Source organism: Gobius niger, assembly GCF_951799975.1.
Source record: "Gobius niger genome assembly, chromosome: 1".
In the NCBI taxonomy this organism is placed as follows: Eukaryota; Metazoa; Chordata; class Actinopteri; order Gobiiformes; family Gobiidae; genus Gobius; species Gobius niger.
Window position 1 is genome coordinate 50,656,623 of NC_136852.1, and position 12,547 is coordinate 50,669,169.

Consider the following 12,547-nt stretch of genomic DNA (forward strand, 5'->3'; position numbering starts at 1 on the left):
TTGTGACTTACTTGTCATTAAGTTGAACTCTGTGACCCCAATTTAAAGACTTGACATAGTTCTGAACAGCTCCTGCCATTGTGCCCCTAAAAATGAAATACTATAGGGTAACTAACTTTAAACAAGAGCCTTCTACGATGCTATAATGCAAAATAATCACTAGATGGTGCTGTTGAAACATTACATTTACCACTGTTAATGCCACCTGAAGTTAGCATGACTTCAAAGGTGGATTTTATTGATTTACCAGTCATGAGAGGGTGTCTCTGGGATCTGCCAGCCGTACTTCTTGGCATCTTTGACAGCTGTTCCGAGCAGAGCAGCCTGATGCATTAGTTTCTTGGGGATACAACCCACATTGACGCATGTTCCACCAAGACCCCACTTTGTACCTGTTCCGAAGGTGTTATTTTCATTTGCCACACTTATACATTAGCAGTGTGAACTATATACTTGCAACTTGCATTACCTTTTGCTGATGGTTCCACATAATCCAACACAGCCACTTTCTGCCCCAGTTGTGCCGCTAAAATAAACATGGTCTTGTAAATAAAAAGAATGCACGACCTTTGCAGAAAATATCCAAGTTTAAAGGTGTTGTATTACCTTCTTTGGAGCAGGCAAGTCCTCCTGAACCTCCACCAATAACGACCAGGTCATAGTCATATTTGCCTAAAGGAACACAACAATGCGTATAAACAGGCAGATGTCATTAAGCGTACATTTGAAGGCCAGCTTTAAAATAAACACACACACACACACACACACACACACGTAATTATCCAATACCATTATTGCCATAATATGAGCTTTAATGTTTGTCCATGAGTTTGTGCAATGTTGTAGTTACATCACTCAATACAACTTCACTAAGGCTCTGGTCCTAAACGATAATGATTTCCACTGTCAAAATGTGCGTGTCGGTAAAAGATGCGTCTAAGACTTGGTGTATTATATTTTGATATTCTTACCTGTCAAGGATCTTGCTAAAACCTTAAAATAGCTGTTTGTTTTCCACCGGCGCCTGCCTTTCCACAAGGCAGCCATATTGTTTTCAAGTAAGGACCCCGAGAAGGACCCGGGCTGCCCATAACATGCCTTAACAGAATTAATTGGAAACTTATAAATAAATAAGTAAATAAATAAACAAATACATAATTAAACAAATAAATGGATCGATTGTCATAAATAAAAACGTGTATTCAAAAAAGAAAAAAGAAAAAAAAGAAAAAATAATTGCTAAATGTACCGTGTTGTCACAATTTTGGTATAGCCTATGGTTGACAAAAAAATGAATGAGAAGAATAATACCACACATATCACATGTAAATATATATTTTTAGTTTATTCGTCAACATTAATATTATAAAAGACTATATGTATTTTTTTTTAACTCATAATCATCATCATTGTTAAAATATTTAATTGTTAAGACTCTATGAGGACATTCATTTAATTGCTTATTTTCTAGTAACTGTCCTCGAGGGTAAAACAAAAAGCACAGACACTCAGCAAATTCTTTCCAGGCATGATTTATTGAAAACACACCAAATTTATACTCTACAAACCATATTTTTCCATTATGTTTAACAAGCGTAATATTTGCCTCTGGGTATTAGTAAAATTAACATATTACATTCTGTCACTGTGGCATCGCCTCTGCTCTCTACCAAGCGATTTGTACTCCTCTAGGAAAACCAAAACCAATTTGAGAATGACTATCTTTTTAAAACTTTATCATACAACGTTATACAAGGCAGAAAATACCCACCAACAGTCTAGACTACTTGGAGCGACGGGGTAGGAGTGTCATTGGGTCAACATGGGGATTATTTTGGAGTGTGGGGGGGGTGACACAGGAGAAGAGAGGATAGATTTTAGGAGTAGAGCTTTGACAGTTGAAAGGGGGGAATAACATTATATAAAACACATTTATTTTGATCTACCATGGAAAAGGTTAAGGCACGTGATAGGTACAAACACATCTGCTACTGAGTTGTACAGTTAATTTTGACAATGTTGAGAAATATCTACACAGGTAGGTTGGATTGATTCATTGTGTGTCCTTTCTGTTTTCTTGTACATTTGTGTGCATGATATTGTGTGAATCCTTTGGTTGTGGTGTTGCTAGGGCGCATTTAGCAACAATAACGTTTTTTTAATGTGTTTTTTTTTGTTGTATTATTATTATTATTATCAATGGACAGCACAGACTTTTGAGGACACGCATAAGAGGGGGATACTTTTGATTATTATAACTCTTTTAAAACTCGGAAATTAAAAATTGTTTACATTTGTATTTACCGACTTTTTACCACAACGTACACCTTTGTAAACACTCTAAAATATGCAAGCTCCACAAAGTCACAAAGAAAAAGAAAATTCAGACTTTGACGCAGGCACATGCCGTTCGCCTTTGAAAAAAAAAGAAAAAAAAGAAAGCAATGTTGCATGAGTGATTCCAACTGGTTTGCCCTTATCTCACAGTTACGAGGCTGGAAAGGAGACACCTTGTTTGCAGTCTTATAAAATTAAGAGTTTCAAAATGGCTGCCTTCTTTGCTTCCCAATACTATCCTCCTGTAGCTCTTTGTAAAAATATATATATACTATGGTGGTTTGCTCTGTACAGCGTCTTTAAATTGGCCTCAAATCCCATCCAAGACTCCTTTTAGTACACGAATGAATTAGTTAATATCCAAATGACACCACAAAAACTGGCACTTGGAAAGAATATATAGTATAAACATTTGTACATTTGTTTTTCATCATGCTCAAAACAGAATATCGCTCTTAAAAGATGCACTGGTGGAGAATCCAAAATGGCGGCGCAATAAGCAATGAAAACAGTTAACAACGACGCCACCTTCGTGTATCCAACCTTTTGCTTTGACTCATTAGGGGAGCAGATACAATTCATGAAGCAAGCGCAAAATTTGCCAGGAATCTCTGGGACCTTCTCTTTCAGAAAAGCCTGGAAGCTGCCCCGACAAAAATCAATGTGATAAAAAAAAAAACTAAATATCAAGGGGAATTAAAGCGTAACCTCGCCTGCAAGCTGAATTCTCTCTGTATTTGTGAGAATCGCGGCAGGTTTTACATTTCTCTGACAACAATAAGCACTTTTATTGGTACTTGTTAACCACAGCACAGAGCTGGAAAATTTAAACACAAGGTCCTCAGTGACATTTATGCCAGATTTTGCACTTGCATTCCACGACCAAACACCGACTTAATCTGCTCCACTCCATGCAAGTGTCATTGTTAACGAAGCGTAAAAATCACAACATTTTCTCATTGAAAAAAAAACAAGAAAAAAAAAAACACAGATAAACTTCTTTCTTTTTTTTTTTGACAATACAAAATATAAATAGGCAACACACATTTCCGGTTATTTCTTGGTGAGGATTGTATCAAATGTGATGTGCTTCCAAACAATGTGTTATCAATGTACAACTAAGAATTGTGTTTTTATTTTTTTGTCCTTCATTTTTCGAGTTTTGACCCTACTGTACATTTATATAAATCCCAAACAAAAATAAGGAGAGATCAATGCCCCTGTCCTGTTCTTCTCATGATCACCCATAAACAAATGCCTTACTGTGTCTTTTTACAATACAAATCATAGAAACAGCCAAGAGCCTTGTCTTAACCTGCAGTTTTGTGAGTCGGGACGATCATCTTGCTGCTTGCTTGGCTCATAGCAGCTATTGTAACCGGTTTATCCCCCATTTATTTCAGACATTTACTTCAACAAATATGCTATAACTTTGCATGCACATCCTCTTACCATGACTGCGACCTGCTAAATCCTCCTCGGAAAGGTCTCTTTTGGACGTTTTAGCAGCTTTTTTTTTTTTTTTTTTTTAAACACAGTGAACCAAACGGATCTTAAATTATTGATAGAAAATGTGTGGAAATCTGTCTCCACTTTGCTATGGCTCGGGTTTACCGTCGTCGTCTCTCATTCAAGTGTCCATCTCAAAACGCAAAAAAACATTCATTGGCTTTCTCACTTCAAAACAAAACAAAAGCTCAAGTTTTGAAACAACTTTCGTAAAACATTTCACTCAACGTCCGTTTTCTTTTCCGACATAACATTTGCCTGCAAGTCCATCTTTTTGCACCTTCTATGTTTAATCTCTCTCTCAGAACCGGCCTCAGTCCGTTTGTTTATAATGCTAGCTCCACAAGAGTCAACACTGTAGAAAAAGAAAATCACATGATGTCCAGTCCAGTGGGAATGTAGATATGAGAAAAGTAGCAGAAGTTTTGGTCTTTTTTTTTTTTTTTTTTTTTTTTTGATAATTTTTTTTTTTTTGTTCTTCAAAAGCAGAATGCTGGCTGCTGCTGGGTAGTCGCGGTTGTGATTTGTTTGTTTTTTTAGTTAAAATGTCATCTTTTTCTTTTTTTTCTGTACAAAGTTTGACTCCAAACTTGTGGCTTCTTGTGAAATGGCAGTGGTGATATGAGATCCTCCTCTCGATCGGACTCACGCTTGGTTTAATGTTCAGCCTGGAACAAAATGACAGAGAGGGTTTATTAGCAAAACATAGGAACAGTTTGGCAAAGCTGCAGTCCAAATCTCTGACTAATGTTGTGATGATGTTGTTTAAGCGCAGGGGTTGTCAAACTATTAACACAAAGCACTACCTCATAAAATATTTGAAACTTCCAAGTACCATCAGGCCAAAAGAAACATCTAAACTGGGTAAATAAACCAGAAAGACACCCACCTAAAACACATTACAAAATCATAAAATTATCTCTAGCATGTCTCAAATTGATCACCCTTAGTACCAACTAACAATACCCATTAATTACAGAGTTTCAGAAATTCAAGTTCATTCTAGTTGAAACATCACTATTGTAAAAGATAGACTTGGACTTGGACTTTAGACTTGGAAAATAATGCTTAAAGGTGCATCATGCAACTTTTTATACGAAAAAAAAAAAAAGATATTTGTGCGTATCTTGACATTGTATCGACCCAGCTGTATTAGTGGTTAACATGGCGCCTTTACTTCCGATCACAGGGGTCTCTACAACGCTCCAGGATCATTTGTTTTGTTGGTTTTCCGGGGAGAGGCTTCATCAGCAATGAAAACCTTCTAAACAATTGATCCTGGAGTGTCCCAGAATCCACTGTGATGGAAAGTAAAGTAAATCATGCTTGACCACTCATACAGCTGCTGGGTCACTACATGTTAAATACACACAAATATCAACTTTTTTTTCTCCACATAAAAAGTTGCTTAATGCACCTTTAAGCTAAAACCAATAAAGTTCCCAATTTGAGGCTTCACTTTGGCATGGCAATTACCTAAATTATGACCTAAATTGGTCATGCTGGCAAGTCAAGTGCTAATTCAGCTCATTTATAATCAGAAATAGTTCACAATTTTTAGATTTGGACGACAACTGACAAGTCACCAATATATAAAAGCAAAAACAGATGTATCAGTCATGGCACAACATGGAAATGAGAGACAGTCAGACTGATGCACTGAATGATGTGACACTGTATTCTTACCTGGAGTCTCATTCAAGTAATTACCCACTATAACTGACACTTATAACAACACCACGGGGATACTCTGGAGAGTTAATGCACTTCTACGATGGCATGAATGAAGATGAAGCACTAAATCACGGCTGAGATAAAGAGGCGATAATGAGGGACGAGGCGGAAGGAAGACAGAGGAGTTATGGAGAATGCAGAAGCGCACCCAGAAGAGTCTGCAGCATTGGGATTCATATACCTGAGCCATTACTCAAATACGTAAGCTGTTTTTATGTGTGTGTTGCCACCTCTAGTAGACTACTCAGTGTATATTTTGTCATAAAAACAGCTAAACAATAATCAAGAACTCTAAAATTCTTGGTTAAAATAGACCTTATTCTGCTTAAGACCCAAACTCTATCAGTGTCCTATCAACAATTTAAACACAATATAATAATATCAGTGCATTGGATTGTGTGATGCATATTCTGCCCTTGATGTACGTTGCCAGTCTACGAGCCCCCGTAAAATATTCATCATCTCGCTTTGACCCAGGGAAAACGAATGCGTACTTGGAGACATGTATAAAGTGTGTGCGCGCATATTTGTCTTTCCTGCCGCTGCTTTTCATTAAGGAATAACTCAGCCATCGGAGGATCCACTTTGGAGTGCGCAAAAAACGATTCCCCTTCATCATTTACCACCAATTTCTGCAAAGTCTGTCAAGAGGAGGCAGTGACTGGGGCTTGGCATACATTTCAATCAGGCCGTGCAGCTGAATCGTGAGCTGGAAAAAAAAGTGGTTGTTTATTTCAGAGTGATGAATAGTTAATAAAGCCGCTGAGACTTTCACTAATTTAGCAAAAAACACCATCACGCTATTTATTATAGAATGTGGACGAGCATTAGCCATTGAAACAGCTTTTTACATGAAACAAAGAGATCAAATTGCATAATTACCGTATTGTCTTGATTGTCTAAGATTTCAATGGACATAGTCAGTTAAACTTTATCATTTTATAGATTTAATTAACAGCAAGTCAAATTTAATGCTTTTTTATGTCATTTTAAAGCTTAAAGCAGTACTAAGTAACTCATGTCCCTAGAGGCCATATGTGCCACTGCAGGTGTCGTAGCATGTTACGTTTTTTTACTCATTAATAGTCCGTGAGAGTTACTACACTGACAGAAAAGACAATGGGAGAGGGGATATTGTAGATCCAATTACACAATGGAGATATTTTTTTTCACTCCAACTCAAAATACTGTTTAAGTGGAGCTAGCCCACAGTTAGCTTTGCCCGTTAGCCTGTTAGCTTCTTCTTCGTGATTTCATTAGTGTGTATTGGGGCCTCCGACCCGGTGCAGGAAAGCTGCAATTGTGGTTTTCTGGCCTGAGCCACCGGGGGAGATGAAAGACCCTCTAATCATATTACCTCCAGGATTTATTAAGGTAAATAAGTTACTTAGTACTGCTTTAAATACTATAGTTTTAATGTTACAAATGTAAAATGTCAAAATGTCTTCATATTTAATTTTGTAACATTCGTAAAACATTCAATCAAACAGAGGAATGAGGGGGAAACTTTGAACTTCATAACCGATAGGACACAATGGGCAGGTTTTGAGCAAAGGATTGTGTCAAATTTCAGTCAAAACTGCAGCGGAATTTGTTAAAGACCATAATTTGTTCGTAAACATAGTGCAATGTCATTGAGAGGGCCCTGTCTCGATTGAAAAATGTAGATTTAAAGCCAGTTTAAGTCCTATGTAATGCTTTTTAATTACTTTAGACATTTTGGCAAAATGTAATGCTTTTTAATGCATCGCTGGAACCATGTCGAAGATAGTGTGGTCTGCTCACAACACAAGGCTGAGAATTCACTCCCCGCTTCTGTAAGTGGGATAATATGGATGTGAACAAGCTCTAGTGTCATAGCAATAGTTGTTCAAAATATGCACTGTCCCATTCAAGCAAGTAAGAAATAATTATTAGAGGGGAAGAATTGAACACACATGGACATCAGTGCGTTTTCCCGTGAATGGATGAATCATATCAATGCTTTTGGTGAGAGTTATAAAGCGCCCTTTACTATTCAAGTAGCTCCAAACATTTGTGCTTTCACTGTGAGTGCGACGAGGAGGCGTCCGCTGACTGATCTGGGTGAGTGTGAGGTGGTACGTGAGTGTGACACAGCAGACAGGGTGAACACAGACAAGGACCGGGCTACAAACTACCGTGAGGTGAAAACAGATATGGGCTTCGCCGTTTTCTTGACCTACCATGCATGCACTCAGACCCAGGAGTCTACAGGCTGTGGCTTAACATCGCACGCGTCCACCAGACTGACCGCGGGCCTGTTACTCCTGATATAGTGCTTCCTATTTGTGTCATTCTGCGGGTGCGTGTTATCAACGGAAAGCACAAAACAAAAAGAGCAAAACATAAGGAGAAAAAGTCATTACATTTGACCAGTACACTTCAGACATGCACCGAGGATCAGAGGAGCCAGTGTTAGTCTCCTGCATGGGGGGGAAAGCTTGGAGAAAACACCACAGTGATTATAGAGACATGCAAAAGAGAGAGACAGACTTTAATGGCCAAGTGGCATTCAAAGCAGAACACCTCCGGCAAGTACAGATGGCAAAGCTGGTAACGCTAGGAGGCCTGTACTCTCGGAAGACCAAGCAAACCGCTCACTCTGATTGTTCCTGGCAGGGTTGCCTGGCTAAAGAAAGCTCCCTGGCTTGTACAAATGTATCTGCTCCTTCAAAGTGTTACCGAATCACTTTGGCACCAACTGGTTTTGTTTTGCTTATGAATATATGTAGAAAAAGAAGGAAAATGCTTCAAACAAAATGGTCTGTTTTGGCAGCCTGGGACATATTCTGTATCACTGTGAAGCGGGTGAGGAATCTCTCCCTTTCCAGCCAACTTAAAGAGAGATCAATTCTATTCACCAAACAAAATTAAGACTCAATTAAGAATGATCCTTTGTTACTTTTGAAACACAAAGCTTCCTGTTTTGTGATTAAAGTTATCTCCAATTCATTAACTGCGAAGCCAGGTTTTTAGTTCATTTGGTTCAGCTCCTAATACTCGATGATGCTTCACTGTCTGGTTGTCCGTCAGGCATGAGCTCTGCAGAAAGCCGTCTCAGTGCTGCTATATGAAGGTATATATATATTATTTTCATTAAAAATGTTTCGGGTGGATCCACAGGAGTAATAAACTCTACGCATGTGGGAAGACCTACAGCTAGACAGCATACAGAGCTCGGTGTAGCTCGTATTTTTTGTGAAATGCAAAACAAATAAGAATCCTAGGACTGAATGTAGAGCGTGGGCCTTATGTCTCCTCTCAAATATAATAACAGCGATATTAAATGTCATGCCCAAACTTCTGACTGGAGCTGCACAGTTTGAGAAAATGTAAGACATACTTTTTTTCACCAAATTGCGTCAAAACAACTTCAAAATACACCAAGGATCAATAACAAGGCTGACATTGACCAACAAATATGTAGATTATAAGTAAAACTGGACTCCGGCACATTTTAAAGTTGCCCTACCATTATGTCTCGGCATGTAAATCTCAGTTTTTTACCTTGTAACATTTTTCTATTAGGCATGCCCTGTCAGAGACCCAAAGATGATTTTTACCATTACAATAAAGCATATATTGAGGCGCCATGTTATATGGATATTGCATCACCTTATATTGCGATAACTTTACTCTGGTGATGTAATGTGCAGCCCTACTTCTGACATTGCTGTAGATTTAAAATATCATTATAAAAAAGCTACAAATCCTTTGTTATATCAACCTTATCTGAATTCAGTGAAAGGCGGTGTCCTCTACAAGCCATTATCCCGCGACTTCTCTGTGAGGCTGGATTAGGAGCTGGAGAATAAACAAACAAAACCCCTGGCTCGGGTCGGAAGCAGCCGCGTAATCAACCCGACCGGCACTTGATCAGGCACTTCAGCGTTCAATGCCAAAACCAGGGTCGTCTTCATGAGGAGCCTTTTGTTGGCGCTCCCTTTAATCACTCCCCAGATTAATTGCTTCATAGACGCCAAAAGCAAACGATCCATTACGGAGAGTGTCTCAGATCTGGAGCTGTCCAACGTGCTGAACATATTAGCGGCCAATGAAACTTCCAGCCTATTTGGAGAGTGCAGAGGATTAAGGGCCTTTAATGAGCAAACTGCCATCACATTCAACCTGAGGACTTTGCTGTATTACGATGGCACTGGGTTGTTTAAAGTTGCTATGATATAACTGGTGATGCTACAAACAAGGATAACGTTTGGTTGTGGAAAAAAGTCACTCCATGTGTTATTAATGGGAAGATCCAATAGGTCTCTGGGTGTTTCTATAACTCTTTTTACGCATTTTCTGTCTGACTATGAGCACATTTAGCACACAGCAATACGGTCAAGTCAAAATCAGGTCAATACAAATGTTTTTACAGAACAGTTTGTCCACTAGAAGTAAAACAACAGCACACTCAAAGCTAGCCGTTAGCTTGTAGGCGTTAGCATTATGGATAGCATTCTCCATTTTTTATGTATTTATGGGCTGTTGAACCACTTTGCTCCCCTCATGGCTTTGGATCTTTATTTGGTAGGTTTTCTGCAGCCTATATTATTACTTATAAAACATGGTAAACTTTTTTATAGGAACATAGCAGCATATACAACCATTCACTGTCATATTAACCCACTATAGGTGATACAAAATTTCACCCACCCATTTTTCACACCCATTTTCCTCATGATTTGGCCATATTCTCTTTCTATCACAAAGGAAGATGAGTGACAAAGAGAGAAGATGTGACACATTATTATCTTCGCACCGTCTGTACCTTGAGTGGCTCTCGTTCGGTCATGTCCACCGATCCATCGCTGCGATACTTGCACTGGCTGTCTCTGTGGTCTATAGTGGTATAGCCGTCTATAAAGTACAGGGAAGAGGCTCAAGTCAGTCAACAGTCCTTATGTGAAAACAGTTCTTTCATGAGAGACACATGCATTGGTATTTCGTGATTTATTTTTAACTTCTTTGTTCACTTTGTTAACAGAAGTAATAGAAGGGAAGAGAGCTTTAGCATTAGTTATACACTCTTTATGCATTGCACCCAACGCAAACCTCCTCTTCTAAGTGTGGCTCTATTATGTCGAATAAAAGGGATTGATCTCATGAGGCTGTCGGCGGCACAAAGCGTATACCATATGTACAGTGACCCCTTCGCCGCAGACCAACACTAAAGCTGCCATTTCTGTGCAAAGAAATACACAATCATGTAGTATATCAGCTATAAAAGACTGAAAATAACACAGTGTGTGACCTTGTCCTCATTAAACATCTTGAAAAAGCACTCAAGTCCAAACGCAGCTGTGTGAGGAAGATGAAATTAGAGATAAATGAGCGAGAACGGCGGGTCCTCCTTTTAAGGCTAATATCAGGATTATGAATTTATTCAGTGAGAACTCATCTGAAAGTGAGATTAATTGCAGCATATTTTAACATCATTTGAGTGTTTCTGTGGCATCAGAAACACTTTGTACTTTTTTCTAATCACACCAAGTAAACTTTTTTCAAGACTTACTGCTATTTTACATCATGTTCAGCTTGTTTGTTGGATTAGTTATATTATTTTTTTTTGTTTGTGTAATTACAGTATGTTTATTTATGCAGTTTCCTCTCAAATTTGCATTTAAAATACAAAATATAGTTCATATAAAAGCAAGTGTTTACCAGTAGTGACCAAGCAGCAGATGACATTTTCAGGTTTAGGTTGTTTTTTTTAACATGTAAACCTTTACCAGCAAACGAAAAAGAACCTAATCTTCACAATAACATGTAGATGTTAATTATTGCACTGATTCAATGCTTCTCCATTGATTCATTTGGGAAATTGTCAATTCAAGGCCATTTTCTCAAAATCGCAATTTTCTGATTGTGGCGTCAACATCTCCACTTTAGTCGCCCCTGCAGACTCCACACTTTCCTTGGACTTAAAGGTGCATTATGCAACTTCTAATGGGAATTTATGCGTATTTGACCTTGTAGTGACCCAGCTGCTGTATGAGTGGTCAGTGGTCTTTCCACAGTGATGGAAAGTAAAGGTGCCACTCATACAGCCGTCAGGTTCGCACAAATATCAACTTTCTTTCCCACGTAAACAGTTGCATAAAGCACCTTTAACAATTTCTTGAGGGTTTGTTTTCACCGGGATTTATTAATATCTATTTCCCTTCTTGAGTTCTGAATTTTAAAAAAAAAAGGTGACGTTTGATTTTAAAAATGTCTTATTTGTATATGAAAACCAAAAAATAAGACAAAAAAGTTGAAATTGATATTTTTCCTCATATTTATGCCAGTACTCTACAGCACAAGCTTCAAATTGACATCTCTAAATTTAAAAAGTCTCCCTATTTACCAGCAGTGTGTCGCCTTTAATTGTTATTATTACTATTATTATTAGCTATAATACGTCTCTGGACGATGTTTACCAGTGCTCCCTATAGGCTAGTCTGCTATAAATTCATATAACATAACAAACCGTTTCAGTCCAAGATATAAAACACGGCAAAGTTGACGAAAAGAAGATGCTAAAACATGACCTGACTGTTGCACCGCTGCTGTGATTTCACAAATTCAACGCGAATGTGCGTAAATTTACACTACAAAGACCATCTGCTGGTTGTGGTATTAAAAGTCTCTGATGCTGTAAGTATTGATCCACCCACATCATGCAGCGAGAGGCTCTTTTTTGAAGGCCTGCCTCGATAAACAAAACCCTTGTCGAGAGCAGAGTCTTGCGTAGAACATCAAAGCAGAACATGTCCCAAAACTTAATGAACAACCAAGATGGTAAAAGATAAATAAATTTAAGGGGTGAAAACAAGTTGAATTATTAAAAAGGGAATGCATAATCAAGAGCCGTTCTACTGGACCATTAAGCATTCTTTGGCAAGTGCAGTCGTACCTAGGCCAAGCTCGCCAACAGCAATCATATCACTATAGCCACATTTTC

The 12,547-nt window shown here is 38.3% G+C and overlaps 2 protein-coding genes across 10 annotated transcripts in view; both read right to left on the minus strand.

Annotated features, from left to right (window-relative positions):
* The window catches only part of txnrd2.2 (thioredoxin reductase 2, tandem duplicate 2), a 375,099-nt gene extending 374,044 nt beyond the window's left edge, over window positions 1-1,055 (minus strand). For both annotated transcript variants that reach the window (XR_013793468.1, XM_079568055.1), the window contains exons 1-5: window positions 972-1,055; window positions 607-672; window positions 470-526; window positions 248-392; window positions 12-86 (exon numbers count right to left, since the gene is read on the minus strand). Coding sequence is in view for 1 of the 2 variants with exons in the window: in XM_079568055.1 (XP_079424181.1) it covers window positions 12-86; window positions 248-392; window positions 470-526; window positions 607-672; window positions 972-1,047 (419 nt within the window). In the remaining variant the exon portion in view is untranslated. The remainder of the gene's footprint in view (window positions 1-11; window positions 87-247; window positions 393-469; window positions 527-606; window positions 673-971) is intronic.
* Window positions 1,056-3,334: 2,279 nt separating this feature from the next.
* arvcfb (ARVCF delta catenin family member b) overlaps window positions 3,335-12,547 on the minus strand; it is a 286,776-nt gene continuing 277,563 nt past the window's right edge. For 7 of the 8 annotated variants that reach the window (XM_079567195.1, XM_079567192.1, XM_079567191.1 and 4 more), the window contains 3 exons: window positions 10,373-10,461; window positions 7,785-7,897; window positions 3,335-4,514 (listed from right to left, as the gene is read on the minus strand). In XM_079567195.1, coding sequence (XP_079423321.1) covers window positions 7,796-7,897; window positions 10,373-10,461 — 191 coding nt within the window. In that variant the 3' untranslated portion in view covers window positions 3,335-4,514; window positions 7,785-7,795. The remainder of the gene's footprint in view (window positions 4,515-7,784; window positions 7,898-10,372; window positions 10,462-12,547) is intronic. The other variant, XM_079567196.1, reaches the window with a different exon arrangement.